Source organism: Macrobrachium rosenbergii, chromosome 21, assembly GCF_040412425.1.
Source record: "Macrobrachium rosenbergii isolate ZJJX-2024 chromosome 21, ASM4041242v1, whole genome shotgun sequence".
NCBI lineage: Eukaryota > Metazoa > Arthropoda > Malacostraca > Decapoda > Palaemonidae > Macrobrachium > Macrobrachium rosenbergii.
In genome coordinates, this window is record NC_089761.1 from 45,459,273 (window position 1) to 45,474,369 (window position 15,097).

Here is a 15,097-nt window from a genome sequence, read left to right on the forward strand (position 1 = left end):
ATTATTTTCATGCATATTACAAATATTTGAATAGAGAAAGATAAGTTTTGAATCAGCTAATTATAAGAAATCTATAAATGCAGGACATTTTTCAAAATTGCTACCCTGAATAGACAAAAACCCATAAATATCAATCGTCTTCTCAGTTTTTATTATATGTCAGCAAATAATCTACTGGTTAAAAATACTTTGTTTTGGGGTATCCTTTCTCTTTTACTTTAACCACATCGTTGCTTTTCTCTCTCTCAGGCAAATCTACGAATGGGCAATGGTGTATCTGATCGAGATCGCAAGGCGAGAGTGGAAGAAGTCATGATAGAAGTTAGTGGCGAGTATACATATCTATCGATCTATTTACCATTTCTTATCCGCTTATTCGTCCAATTAATAGCAGTCCCTAGCACACATTACCCTAGGTCACGTTCAGCTCGCGCTTTATATTTAGCAGACAATCTGACGGCAAATCAACACGCCCTACAATAAGTCAGCAACGAAGGCCAATGGAGATAAAGACGCTGTCGAGATCTGTTAAATTTAGCTGTCCTGTCGCTCTTGTAATTACTATGACCGAAATATCTGTTGATTGTTCAGTCAGATTTGCGGACTATCTTCGTCCTTGATCAGGCACTCAGGCAATTGAGCTTTGCACTGCCGAGACAAGATACCCGAGATGGGCTTCCATGATTGCATGGGTAGTTTTTTTTTTTTTTGATTGATTTGACGATAAATTTTGGTTTTAAATGGAATAAAGGATGTCTTAGGAGATTAGAGTGCTTTTTAAGAGGCTAAGCAAGATGTCAGTGAGTGAAGGAAAATTTCAAGTTGAAAAATAAAAAAACTTTTGAAAATGGAAGTCGAGAACTTACGACGCTGAAACTGGTCTGCGAAAATGGAATAGAGGATGTCTTAGAAGATTAGAGTGCTTTTTAAGAGACTAAGCAAGATGTCAATGAGTGAAGGAAAATTTCAAATTAAAAAACCTTTTGAAAATGGAAGTCGAAAACTTAAGACGCTGAAACTGGTCTTCGAAAATGCTCAAGGAACTGTGAAGCTGTTAGGACATGAATGTTAAAAAAGATCTTTAAAATTCGAAAACCTTTGTAAGTGAAGACAAGACCAGCCGCCATCCCGAGTATTTCAAGTTGCAAATATTGTAAGCGTATCTATACAATATAGATATGAAGAACACAGTTGCAAACTCACTCAACAAAGTATCGCAACGCTCGCCAGAATCATTCGGACAACAGACTATAAAAGTACTATCTGGCAACTTTCTATGAAGTGCATGCAGCCAACTCATAACAACTATTGCTGTTGATGTACTACACGAATTCCCTTTATTTTCCTATTTCAGCTGAATTTTTCTCTTACTCTTCTATTCTAACAATACTTAGAAGGACACCTGAATTTGTAACCATTACTATTTTCTGCTAAATACCTGCAATGTAACTGTTACCATTTTCTTCTAAATACCTGCATTTGTAACTATTACTATTTTCTTCTAAGTAACGTTTATTAACAAAATTCTATGAAAGTACATTCTCATATATAATATCGTTATAATTAATAATGACGTGAGAAAATCTTATTCCTATTTGTATAACAAAAGAATAAGTCATTGTTTGGTGAACGCGAACTGCTGGAAGAGTGATACAATATATTTTTGATTGTCCATGAGTTTATAAAATGGTAAACGTTTTTCACCCATTCTAATCTTATACATGAATGAAATTATAGGCCAATACGAGAAAGCACCATTGCTCATCGACCCTGGAAAATCATCAAGTAACATTTAAATAAACGCACACGCATATATATTATAATATATATATATATATATATATATATATATATATATATATATATATATATATATATATATATATATATATATATATATATACATACATATATATATAATTATATATATAAATTATATATATCATATCCGTATTGTATAGATACACTTACATATATATATATATATATTATATATATGTATATAATGTATATATATATATTGTATATATATACATATATTATATATATGCATATATTTAACATACAACTTCGGGTACATACAAAGTTAAATATAAGTCAAATACATGAATATTTGAAGAAATAAACTAGTATAAATGAAGACTGGTATAATTCATTGTATTAATAAACATCGCCCAGAAACTCAACTAGTAAATGAAGATGTGAGTTAAGTACTTAAATGTATGAAAAAATAAACATATAATTTCTTTTCTCCCAGCTTAATTTAGTGAAATGTGTAAGTACTTGAATGTATGAAAAAAATGTATTTCTTCACTTTTCTTCCAGCTTAATTTAGTGAAATGTGCAAACACCTTGATCGGGTACCCGGGCAAACTGAAGGGTATTTCGGGAGGAGAGACAAAGAGACTGGCATTTGCCTGTGAGGTAAGAAGCCTGTCTTTGTTCTGTAAGGTTTGTGTAGGTGTGTTGTAATTTTCTTTTTTGTTGATGTCACAAGGTTTACAATCACAGAATGCCGAAAATGATTGTAGTATATTATACATATATATATATATATATATATATATATATATATATATATATATATATATATATATATATATATATATATATATATATATATACAGTACATGTATATATATACTATATATATATATATATATATATATATATATATATATATATATACAGCACATGCATATATATACTGTATATATATATACAGTATATGTATATGTAATGTATATATATATACTGTATATACACATACTGTATATACAGTATATGTATATATACTGTATATATATATATATATATATATATATATATATATATATATATATATATATATATATATATATATATATATATATATATGTTGTATAGTACCAAAATATACCACCTGTAGCAGTACGACTTGAATGTCAAAATGTGAGGAAAAGATCGTGCGTAAATACTGAAATTCTTACAAAATATGGTGGTTATGGTAATATCTGTTTGACGATTAGCATGAAATCTGAAAATATAATATTAATATTATTATTCGCAGTGTACAGATTACAAGGAAACAATGCGAATAGGCCAAAAAAACTGCTTAGCAAGCTCCCACGCAATAGAAGTGACAGATAAGTATAAATTGAAATGAATGAATTAAAAATACGTCAATGAAAATACCGATAAATATATAATGTCCCCGTTTAGATTAACATCACTAAAGAAAATATATATAAATTATATGTATGATATATATATATATATATATATATATATATATATATTATACATATAATTATATTAGATATATAAGTAATTAAAGAAGAAAAATCAGGAAAAGTAATATTCAAGAAACGTCAGTTCATAATCAGTACATGCTTTATGAATACTTCAACACTGTGCACCCCTAAAATTATATACAAAAATGTAGACTGGTAAAAAAAAGTAAAAAATGCTCCGAAGAAAGAGCTTTCTGTACAGTGTATAATACAAGATCGTGGTGGCCTGTATTGTTGCGTTGCCAGAAGCACGATTCTGGCTAACATTAACCTTGAATGAAATAAAAACTACTGAGGCTAGAGGACTGCAATTTGTTATGTTTGATGATTGGAGGGTGGATGATCAACATACCAACTTGCAGCCCTCTAGCCTCAGTAGTCTTTAAGATCTGAGGGCGGACAGAAAAAGTGAGGACAGAATAAAGTGCGGACGGACAGACAAAGTTTTCTTTTACAGAAAACTAAAAACTTGAATAAAGATGAAAACTAAAGGCATTAGCGTATTTAAGAATCGGGACGCATTTTCCCGAGATGTAACCGAGTACCGGGACCTTTCCCTGAAAAAAGCGGGACTCCATATCTTAAAAACTAACCATAGAATTTCCTTAAAAATAACCTTATCATGGTTCCCACACCCAAATTACTGCAACGATAACTTAACCCAACGTATTCTAACCTAACCTAGGGGCATGGCAAAAAAACTGGGGCTGGCTCAATACTATCATACATCTCAGAAATTAGCAATCTGCATAGACCCATTCGCTCTCTTACAGTTACCACTAACGAATCTTTAACACTCTTTCAGGTTGTGACCGACCCTCCGCTCATGTTCTGCGACGAACCGACGACTGGCCTGGACTCCTTCATGGCTCAGAATATCGTGGAAGTGATGAGGAATTTGGCCAAGAGGGGCAAGACCATCATTTGCACCATCCACCAGCCAAGTTCAGAGGTTAGACAAGGTGCCTTGAAATACAGATGACAAATGTCGTAAGCTCTGGATTGATGGTCATAGACGAAAAACCCTGTCCTCATTAAATGAAGTTTCACTCATATTTTTTTCTTTTGTGTCATGAACGAGTAAGAGATTTCACGTCACTTTGTTCTCATCCATAGGTATTTGCCATGTTTGACCGCGTCTTATTAATGGCTGAAGGAAGACCAGCATTTTTGGGTTCGACAGAGACCGCACTTCAGTTCTTTGCTGGGTAAGTAGGATAGGAGATAAACGTCAGCCGGGATTTTTGTACAGCAAAAAACAAAAAATAAATAAATAAATGAAAAGAATAATATAAACATAATGAAAAGATTGATGGTTCATGCTTACGGAAAGTTTTCTAGAAATGTTTGTTACCTGAATGCATTCCTTATTTACCAACACTAATTAAGCTCATCATAGTCAAAAATTAATGGTTAAATGTATTTGGAAAATGAAGAATTAACCACTGAATTACCTGGATTCAAATGTAATTAGATGGGTTGTAACTTCGACTTATTCCCTTGCACTCACCAAATACCATTTGGTCTATGTTCCAGAATGGGTAGGGTTTGCCCCGACAGTTACAACCCAGCCGACTTCTTCGTAGGCAACTTAGCCATCGAGCCAGAGAAAGAAGAAGAATGTAGACAGTTCGTGGAGAATGTTTGCGACGCCTTTGAGAAGAGCTCCTGGGGCCAGGCAGTTTCCGGAGCGGCCGCAGACAATTCTCGAGCCTTGACAAGAAATGGAGGACTTCAGGATCTAAACAGCCAAGTGCAGGTACGTCGTTAAATCCTTTATATCGCAAAACGCCAGCTTTCTATATTCATTTGACATCTCTCTTTGCTAATACATAAGCCTAACCACATAATGTGGTTAGGATTCAAGAAGATAACAGGTTTTCCACGAGGGGACATAACATTGTGTATACTTATATACTTTTTTCCTAGCACACAAACCTGATATTCTCATAAGTGGAGGGCATAATAGGTAAATTACTAAAGAATGAATGAATCTTGACAGGTTTTTGATTATGTCGCTCTCTGGTGATACTTGAACTCGGCATATACATAATGTTAAACATGTCACAATTTCTGAAGAGTATTTTTGATATCTTTCTATTTGCCTCTCCTAGTGATATGAAATCCTAACACTTTTGGCCTATGAGCTGTCATCCTTATCTCTACAAAACAATATTTCAACGTGGACTGTTCACTTTACATAGATCTTGTCAATGAATCTAGTTTCCTTATTACTTATCCCAAGTTTATGTTGCTTTCATAAATAGCTGTTCCTCGTGACGATGGGTTCAACTGAATTAACAAAAACGGTGAAATTTAATCCACATTCTCAACTCATCTTTCAGGTAGCCAAGTCACCTTACAAAGTGGGCTGGTGGTCCCAGTTCAAGCCTGTACTGAACCGAGCAATTACAGAGAACATCAGGAATATTATGGTCGTCAGAGTGAACATTTTCCAGGCAGTCGTGAGTTGCTTTTAAGATAATTCCCTTTAATGAAGGCACATAATCTTAGAGTCATAGTTTGTTCTAGGAACATAGGTATACGATCATCCCAAGTTGAACCTAAAATTCAAAGGGGTTTCATTCTGAGTAGATTTGCATTCTGCATTAAATCATCCGGGCCATTTCTCTTAAACTTCGTTAACATTGGATGTGTAATCTTTATTGTTTCAATTAGCATGGTCACTGGATCTCCCATTTCTTAATTGTGACAGATTCATTGTTTCATTAACATAAATGTAGATAATTTCCTTTCGACCTGTAACAAAGTCATGGACATCTTGCCCAATGCTGATATTTGTCACTTATTTTTCAGTTAAGAAAAAAAAAACTATAGAAACTTCATCTAATAAAGATGTAAACGATACCTGTTTCATCAAAGCGATTTCATAGATATTTCATAAACACAGATGTAAAATAGCCTGTTTCAAGCATGGCAAATGATTCATGAATGCTTCGTTCACGATAAATTCTTCCAAATCATTCCACCTTCAGCAAAGGCAAATACATGCATATTCATCCAACATCATTAAGCGCATATAAAATCTCTTCCTGTTTAAACAATGACAAGTTCATAACTGCTTCATTAGGCAAAGTAAATTCTTCCCCGTCTTATTAGAGACAAGCTCACTGACGTTTCACTGGCACTTCTAAATCCTCCCTGATTCAACACTGACCAATTCACAGGTGCGTCCTTTAGCACCTACTTCAATAATGGAAGATTTCCAGGTGCTTAATTTAACAGGTAAAATCTTCGTTGGTTTAACAAGACAAGATCATTATAGGTGTTCTATTTAGGATTTTAAAATCTTCCCTTCTTCAGCAAAGAGAAGTTCATGGAGGATTCCTTAACATAAAATCTTCAATGTTTTACAAAATACAAATTCATGTAGGTTTCATATAGAGTATTAACTCTTCCGTTTTAACACTGACAACTTCACAGCTGCTTTCTTCGGCATCGTAAAAACTTTCCCTTTTTGAACAAGGACTGATTCACTGATATTTCATCCGATATGGTAAAATCTTCCATGTTTTTTGCAAAGGCTCGTTAACTGATACTTTATTCACCATAGCGTAAAACATCCTGGCTTCAGCAAAGTCAGATTCATACATGCTTCATTTAACATAATAAAAATCTTCATTATTTCAACGATGCATAAAATCTCTCCTTGGTTTATCAGGTGATTGGTCTTCTCATCGGTTTGATCTACCTCGACCAAGACCAGGATCAGATGGGCATCCAGAACATCAACGGTGCTTTGTACATCATGATCACCCAGACCAGCACGCGTAGCCTCTTCGGCGTCGTCAATGTACGTAAGGGCGTCGCCTTCAGGGTAGCGACTGATTCTTGCTATCAGTAAAGGCTTTACCCTCGGCTGTTTTGTCAAAAAAAAAAAAAAAAAACTTTTCAGCAAAGCTTGTTTGGAGTCTGTCTTTTTTGCTTATGTTTGGTCATCTCTTTCTGACTCTCTTTTTCACGTTTGCTTAAATTTGGTCATTCTCCTTCAAGTAAGAGTTATAGCGTATATGAAATCGAAGAGGAATTCATACTGTTCTCAAATGATAAGGCCAGTAAAAGGTATCAGTATGACCATCGTGATTGAAATTTATCAAATAATCGATTATCTTTCCTGTTTTTTTTTTTATTTCACTCTTAGACAAGAGACCTTGTCAACTCGATGATGTTGATCCGTTAGTTTCGTCATAACTGATTTTTATAATATTCTATCAAGATAATATTCATAACAAATAGCACCATATCATTCGACAAATAAACGCCATTTTAGCCGTTGCAATGCCACATAACTTGAACAAATCAGTCAAGCACTTCTCCCACAGGCATTTTGCGAACAGCTGCCGATCTTCCTGCGGGAACACTTCAACGGGATGTACCGGACGGACGTCTACTTCCTGGCGAAGAACGTCGCCGAGCTTCCGACGAGCATCGTCATACCGACCGTGCTCATCAGCATCGCCTACTTCATGGTGGGGATGAACCCGCTGGCGGAGAGGTTCTTTACAGCGATGGTAGTCCTGATCTTCGTCAGCAACACTGCCACGTCTTTCGGTGAGAGTTTGAATTTCCGTGCATGGTTAGTTTTCTAAAAGAAAAATTATTGTGCCGGCTTTGTCTTTCCGTCCGCACTTTTTCCTGTCTGCCCTCAGATCTTAAAAACTACTGAGGCTAGAGGGCTGCAAATTGGTATGTTGATCATCCACCCTGCAATCATCAAACATACCAAATTGCAGTCCTCTAGCCGCAGTAGTTTTTATTTTATTAAAGGTTAAAGTTAGCCATAATCGTGCTTCTGACAACGATATAGGCAGGCCACCACCGGTCGTGGTTAAAGTTTCATGGGCCGCGGCTCTATTTTCGGTATCCTTGATTATACGATGTACAGAAAACTCAATTGCGCCGAAGAAACTTCGGCGCATTTTTTACTTGTTAAGTAGTTGTTAGGGGTAGTCGTTAGCAAGTGCATCATATTTATCAGTAAAAATATAGCTTCCTTGTCATAGATATTCAGGTTACTGTTTGAACGAGTAACATTGTCCCATATTGTTAAGGGTCTCATAGTGTTGGTTAGATTTTGAAATAATTTTTTATACCAAAGGGAGGTTTTCTGTTTGCAGTAATACTCTAACATATTCAATTAAGGGTTTGTTGTTAATTCCTTCATAGCAGCAGCAGTTCTGGGTAAAAAAAAAAAAAAAAAAAAAAAAAAATCCTGTCGGTCGGTCTCATGTTATTTACGGTAATGGGAGTTTGGCTGTTTTAAATAATAACATATCTTTTAATGGGGGACTGATTTCCCGCTAAAATCTTTAGGGCAATAGGAATTCTGACTGTCAGTAGCATCATCACATCCTTCAGAAGGGTTCTTGTATAATGTCTAGCTCTTCCAGACAAACGGAATGCTGTTTTTTGCTTACAACAGTTAGGCTACAGCTTTCAGTGTGATTCGGTCTTATGTTCATTACCCGTTCGTTGCTTGGCTGATTGCTTGTCTTGATGTTATACAGTCGGTATTTTGATTATTATTCAACATTCGCCAGGGAGTGTTATCGCTATTCTCTGAGTTTGCTAAGCGGCAGAATGCTGAATGCAGTCAGTTTTTTCCTATATACCATATTCATTTTATTTTCCATTTTCGGCTGAGAAGATAATATTTTCTGACATAACAATGATTTTTTTACAGTATTTTCAGATACGATTATGATTTTTTACAGTATTTTCAGATACGGTAATGATTTTCTACAGTATTTTCAGATTATTTTCAGATATGATAATGATTGTTTACAATATTTTCTGACATGATAATGATTTTTCAATTAACAATGACACTGATCCCAGTAACAACGGTCACTATTCATGGAAGGTTCAGAATGGCGAAGCCACCACTCAAGGTGGGACGTTGCACCCTAAGTTCTTCACCTACCATTCAATCTCCTGCAGGTTTCATGCTCTCCTGCCTGGCTCCGAACCCCAGAGTCGCCCTGGGCATGGGCGCCTTCGTGCTCATTCCTCTCATGGTCTTCGGAGGATTCCTCTTGAATTCAGAGTAAGGAAATTATGAATAAAAAGTTCAGTGAACTGTATTGGAGACGACTGATGGTTCTAATAATTTTTTTAATATTGTCACAAAAGCTCCGTCCATGACGTGAGCAGTACCATTCGATGGAGCCATTCATTCATTAATTGTGACTTTTCTTTTTTTCCAATATTACTTGCAATGTTAACGATACTGTAATGTTGATAAATGATGATGATGCAATTGTGGAGGTTTAAGACAAAAAGGATTGTATGAAATAACTTGAAAATTATAAAAAAAATTACTAAACTAAAAAAATAAGGGCTAAGAAGGCACGAGAAAGATAAATATCAATTCAGCGAGTCTGAGAAACCGGCGCTTATCAAATAATCATAAAGAGGAAGTCGGAATAACTCTGAACTTTATAAACAAAGACAAAGAACGAGAATCAAACAAATGCAGATTTAAACAAGAAAAACGAAAAAAATATTCATAAGGTCAGGATGGATGGAATATAGAATTTAGGCCAAAGGCCAAGCGCCGGGACCTATGGGGCCATTCAGCGCTGAAAGGAAAACTGAGAGTAGAAAGGTTTGAAAGCTGTAACAGGAGGAAAATCTCGCAGTTGATTACTTAAAAAAAATTGTTAGGAGAGGATGGAAAGTAAGATGGAAGAAAGAGAATATGAACGGAGGTCCAGTAATAGAAATGAAAGTGAGTTGCAGTTAGGGACGCCGCAAAGAACCTTAAGTAATGCCTACAGTGCACCGCACGAGGTGCACTGACGGCACTAACCCCCTCTACGGAGCGTGAGGTATTAGGTCAGGTGAAAACGCTGTTCTTCCCTTCCAGCACCGTCCCCGTCTACTTCATCTGGATCAAATACATCTCGTGGTTCAACTACGCAAACGAGGCTTTGATCGTCAACCAGTGGTGGGGAGTCACCAATATCACGTGTCCCTCAGGTTCGGCCACATGCATGGACGACGGAGAGGCCGTTATCGAGTCCCTGGGATACGAGGAGGCAAGTCTCTCTCTCTCTCTCTCTTCTCCGCGAGACTTCTCTTTCGAGTGTACCAGTTTTTTTTCAGTTATTTGACCTAGTTAGTCTTTGTAGTCCTCCTTGCATTTATTTCATTCATCTTATCGTACGCGTAGCTTCCCTTCACGTCTTCAATTTATGACATCATTTGACGTCTTTTTGATGTGACTATTTGCCCTACATGTCATGCTTTCTTTAGCGGTATGGTATTTCACTTATCTTTCTCTTTCTCTCTCTTCCTTTCACAGGGCACCGTTGGCTTCAACATCGGCATCCTATTTGTACTGATGATCTCCTTAAGGACCTTAGCCTTCCTATTCCTGCTCAGGAAGACGTCAAGGAAATCCATCAAGAGTTACGAATAAATGAGAAAAAATAATATACGCTGTTAGAAAAAATTGTCAAGAGTTCCGAATAAATGAAAGAGAATAATCAACGGGGATTGAAGGGGGTCCGTCAAGAATTTCCAATGAACAAGAGGAAATCATCAGCAAGATTTGGAGAACATACTTCAAAAATCAAGAAACAAATAAGAGAAATTCCTGTTTGAATGACAGATAAATAACAGAAAACAATCAACATGTCTTCAAAAAACAGAAAGGAGTTATGATCAGATAGGAAAAATTATGCGAACACTGAGGAAACATATCGAGAATGATGGCATGATGAATAGGCGGAGAATAATTTTGCAGACTTTAATAAAAAAAAAAAAAAGGGTACATTTCAGAAAATCATCCTCGAGGAATTAAACTCAGAAAAAAGGCTGCTCGTGTTGACTCACTTATGTTGTTAAAGGTACAATGAGCGTAAAACTGCGAGAAAAAAATTCAGCTTTATAAACTTCTGAACATAAATAGAAGCTCAGATATTAATATTATTATGACCTCACGTCAGTTCATTCTCCAGCATTTTAATAACATACACAACAGAGACACCGTGTGACTGTCCCTCGCAATAAAACTAATATCAGTCCCTTATAAAAACTTTCTGATCGTTTTGGTAAGAGCAGAGGCAGTGCAGAGGGATAAACCAGCATTTAATATTCAAACTTATTTGGTTTATATATTGCCACCCTCCACAAACTTACGAATTTGAAAGAACGCACAAAGTAGGTTAAATAAAGAAGCATTTTCGAAAGGATGTGATCTCGCTGGCCCCTTCCCCAAAGACGAAGCACGGAATGCTGACGCTGAACTCTATTATTATTATTATTATTATTATTATTATTATTATTATTATTATTATTATATTGCTATTATTATTATTACTATATATATTGTTGTTGTTGTTATCCTTGTTGTTGTGATTTCATTTGTTAGGTAACATTACTAAAAATCATGAGCAACAAAAAATGTTAAAATCCAAAAATAAATTCCATATCTAAACCACCTTTTGCCTCCCATGCAAACTGGATTCTTTTTATATAATTATATAACAATTTACTTTCAGAAAGTTTTGATGTGTTACAATGAAACCGCACACAGCACTATATATAAAATATACATAAAATGCAATTTTCCTCCTCTTACAAGAATTGAATTTTGATACGAACAAACGCTTTATATTCGTAGAGGGCACGAAGGGGTGGATGAGGTATATGACAAAATGCATAGTTAGGTAACAGGAAAAGAGATGGCGTTGTAGCCACTGTGTCACAGATCAGATCAGTGTTTCTTAACCTAGGGGACGCGCCCCCATAGAGGGGCGTCAGCAAATTCCAGGGGAGGCACGAGCCCTAGGGAAAATTAAAAAGTTCTCTAATTATACTCGTTATTCTAGATTGAGGGACTAATATTCAGAAGTTTATAAAAAATGGAAATGTATCGCCTTATAACGTTAGTTTCCTATATTCCACTACTCTAGTTAGACTCGTTGGGCTTATAATTTTTTGTAATTATTTACCTCCCTCCCTATACCTCGAAACCCCTTCTCTTTTTCTTTAAATCTGGGAGGGAATTTTACTCATGGAAGGACCAACTCTTAGAGGGGGCGTGGTAATAAAAAGGTTAAGAACCACTGGATTAAAGCAAATTGATGGATGGATCTTATTGTCCCATTTCTAAACTTGCATTTGGAGATAACGGCGCTACCTTCCAGTTTCCTAACTGTTCAGGTTAACAAAGGCACAAAAGGTTTTAATGGATATGTCTATCTTTATTGCACCATCCTCGTCTGGTATTAGAATCTGGGTCCCAATTAATAAACCACAAGGGGAAAGGTCATTTGCTTGTTGCTGAATATCACAGTTCTTTGGGTTTCATAAAAAAATCCAGGAAAATTCTTTCTTTATATACTGCGTACTTATTACTGTGGTACGGGAACGTGGAATACAATAAAGCTCGTAATCTCATAGACTGACAATTAGGCTGATGCATGGAGATCACTGGGTGGAAGAACAATAAAAATCAACTGACCATGCCCATGTTACCATATGAGCGATTTCCGATGGAGACATTTATACCCGTTCTGCAATATATATATATATATATATATATATATATATATATATATATATATATATATATATATATATATATATATGCATATATATATGTATATACATATATATATATATATATATATAATATATATATATATATACATATATTTATAAGTACTTATATATATATATATATATATATATATATATATATATATATATATATATATATATATATATTTAATATAAATACATATAAACATATACATACATTATACAGTATGTACATATATATTTATATAAACATATCTCTACATATCTATATACATATATATATACATATACACACACACACAAGGAAAGAATCTTGGCCAAGCAACGGCTAGGCCTATGTATGTTGATTCGGCAGGTATTTTCATTGTTTTGTCTTTCTTTTTAAGAATAATGTTATTCTATATGAGTCAAAACTACGTTTTTTTAATAAAACTTAATTCCCACTCTGTCGTTCCAAATTCTTAGAATAGAAAGGAATGACTGCCAGTCTTGTCCGTCGTCGGTTTGTTTACAAGACGCTGAGCTTGGCGGGAAAAAAAAAATGTTTTGCTAAACGCGTTTTCATAACTTCAGTTGTATAACATCCCCGGGCCTGCCAGAGTAGCTAAATATATACTAAATGCAGTTTGTTAAACGAATATGACACCGCCTTCACAGTAGTACCATTCCTTGCTTGCCATTAAATATGATTAGCGGTAGGTAGGACCGGAAGCTTTTTGTTAGGTGAAAATGCCTATTTAAAACCTATACCATCGATGATGGGGGCAATAGTGGTATATACTTACACAATATACTGTGTGTGTATATATATATATATATATATATATATATATATATATATATATATATATATATATATATATATATATATATATATATATATATATATGTATATATATATATATATATATATAAAACGTTTATAAAATATATATTTTTATATATATATATATATATATATATAGGCTACACGAAAACGTTTAGCAAAATATGATTTTTTCCCGCCAAGCTCACCGTCCTGTGACAAACGGACGACAGACGAGACTGATAGCCATTTCTTTCCCTTCTAAGGATTTGGAACGAGAGAGAGAGAATTGTTAAAAAGTTTGACTAAATGAACGTAATTCTGACTTATACAGAATAAAATCATTCTTTAAAAGAAAGACAAAATAATGAAAATACCTGCCGAATCAACTGGCATAGGCCTAGAGGTAGCTTGGCCAAGATTCTTTCCTTGTTACCATTCTTGAAGGCTATTTTGCTTTGGCATTGATGATTCGATAACTGTTACCAAAGGGAAATTGTTTTTATCTATTGAATAAGGTTTAAACGATCTATCAGCTTACAAAATTAGATGAATGGCGGCATAACTGTAGCCTCGGTATGTCTTAGATTGGTAATAGCTCGAAAGTGAAGTTGGTAACCTGGGCTAACAAACTCCATTTTCCAGCTATTACCAATATGTATGATGAAAACAACTTAAACCGGGATTTTTTGCCCATACTCAAGTAAAACTACTGTTACTTTGAATTGAATAATAGTTGTTCTCAACGATTTGTTTAAGTCGTTCTGAAATACTCTCCACCAAGCGTGACGGTTCAGAATTCCGTTGAGAAACCACGATTGGTAAGACGCATATTGTTAAAATAACTCTAATACTTCCTTTCCATGTCTAAAACTGAGCAATTGATGGCACAGAAGTTATCCTACAGGCCTACCTACTGCAAAGACTTCTAAATGACTGACAAAATACAGGTGTCCTTACGCATCACAGCGGCATTTCTCAAGGCGAGGCGTCCTGACAACCAGTAACCCTATACTAAGCATTTTTCACAACGATCAAGATTTTTTCATTTTATGTTATGTAGCATATATAAGATTAATGTTCTGGTTTCAAAATTAAAATCGCCACTGTACTTTTGCGCCACAGTAATACAGTACGCTGAAAATTGAAGATATCTAAACTGAAAAAACGTATCTACTGCTAACAAGACATTTCACTGACTAGCACAAAATGATGGTGGAATAAAATTGTATGCTTTCCTTACCTGTGAAATGGTACCCCATTTTCCCCTGAAGAACTCCTGTACTTATTATAAGCTGCACAACGTACCACTATTAAGATAAAGAACGTAAAAATACGAACTGCAAGACACACTAAAGTGCTAAACCCGTTTCCCGGCCGTTCAAAGATAACTGTAAAGAGCGCCGCCCTGGGCTGGTGGCAGCACAGTAAACTACTTGGAACTTGT

At 35.0% G+C, this 15,097-nt stretch overlaps 2 protein-coding genes across 3 annotated transcripts in view; one reads left to right on the forward strand and one right to left on the reverse strand.

The window, feature by feature from the left end:
- The window catches only part of LOC136850120 (protein white-like), a 17,523-nt gene extending 7,032 nt beyond the window's left edge, over window positions 1-10,491 (forward strand). Inside the window, exons 5-14 of the mRNA XM_067123687.1 lie at window positions 250-321; window positions 2,326-2,424; window positions 4,078-4,224; window positions 4,389-4,480; window positions 4,809-5,031; window positions 5,618-5,737; window positions 6,955-7,086; window positions 7,616-7,844; window positions 9,234-9,339; window positions 10,162-10,491. Of these exons, the coding sequence (XP_066979788.1) occupies window positions 250-321; window positions 2,326-2,424; window positions 4,078-4,224; window positions 4,389-4,480; window positions 4,809-5,031; window positions 5,618-5,737; window positions 6,955-7,086; window positions 7,616-7,844; window positions 9,234-9,339; window positions 10,162-10,408 (1,467 nt within the window). The 3' untranslated portion in view covers window positions 10,409-10,491. The remainder of the gene's footprint in view (window positions 1-249; window positions 322-2,325; window positions 2,425-4,077; window positions 4,225-4,388; window positions 4,481-4,808; window positions 5,032-5,617; window positions 5,738-6,954; window positions 7,087-7,615; window positions 7,845-9,233; window positions 9,340-10,161) is intronic.
- The window catches only part of LOC136850121 (uncharacterized), a 77,933-nt gene extending 62,874 nt beyond the window's left edge, over window positions 1-15,059 (reverse strand). Inside the window, exon 1 of one of the 2 annotated variants that reach the window (XR_010856549.1) lies at window positions 14,894-15,059. The gene's annotated coding sequence lies outside the window, so the exon portion shown is untranslated. The remainder of the gene's footprint in view (window positions 1-14,893) is intronic. The other variant, XM_067123691.1, reaches the window with a different exon arrangement.
- Window positions 15,060-15,097: the final 38 nt, after the last annotated feature.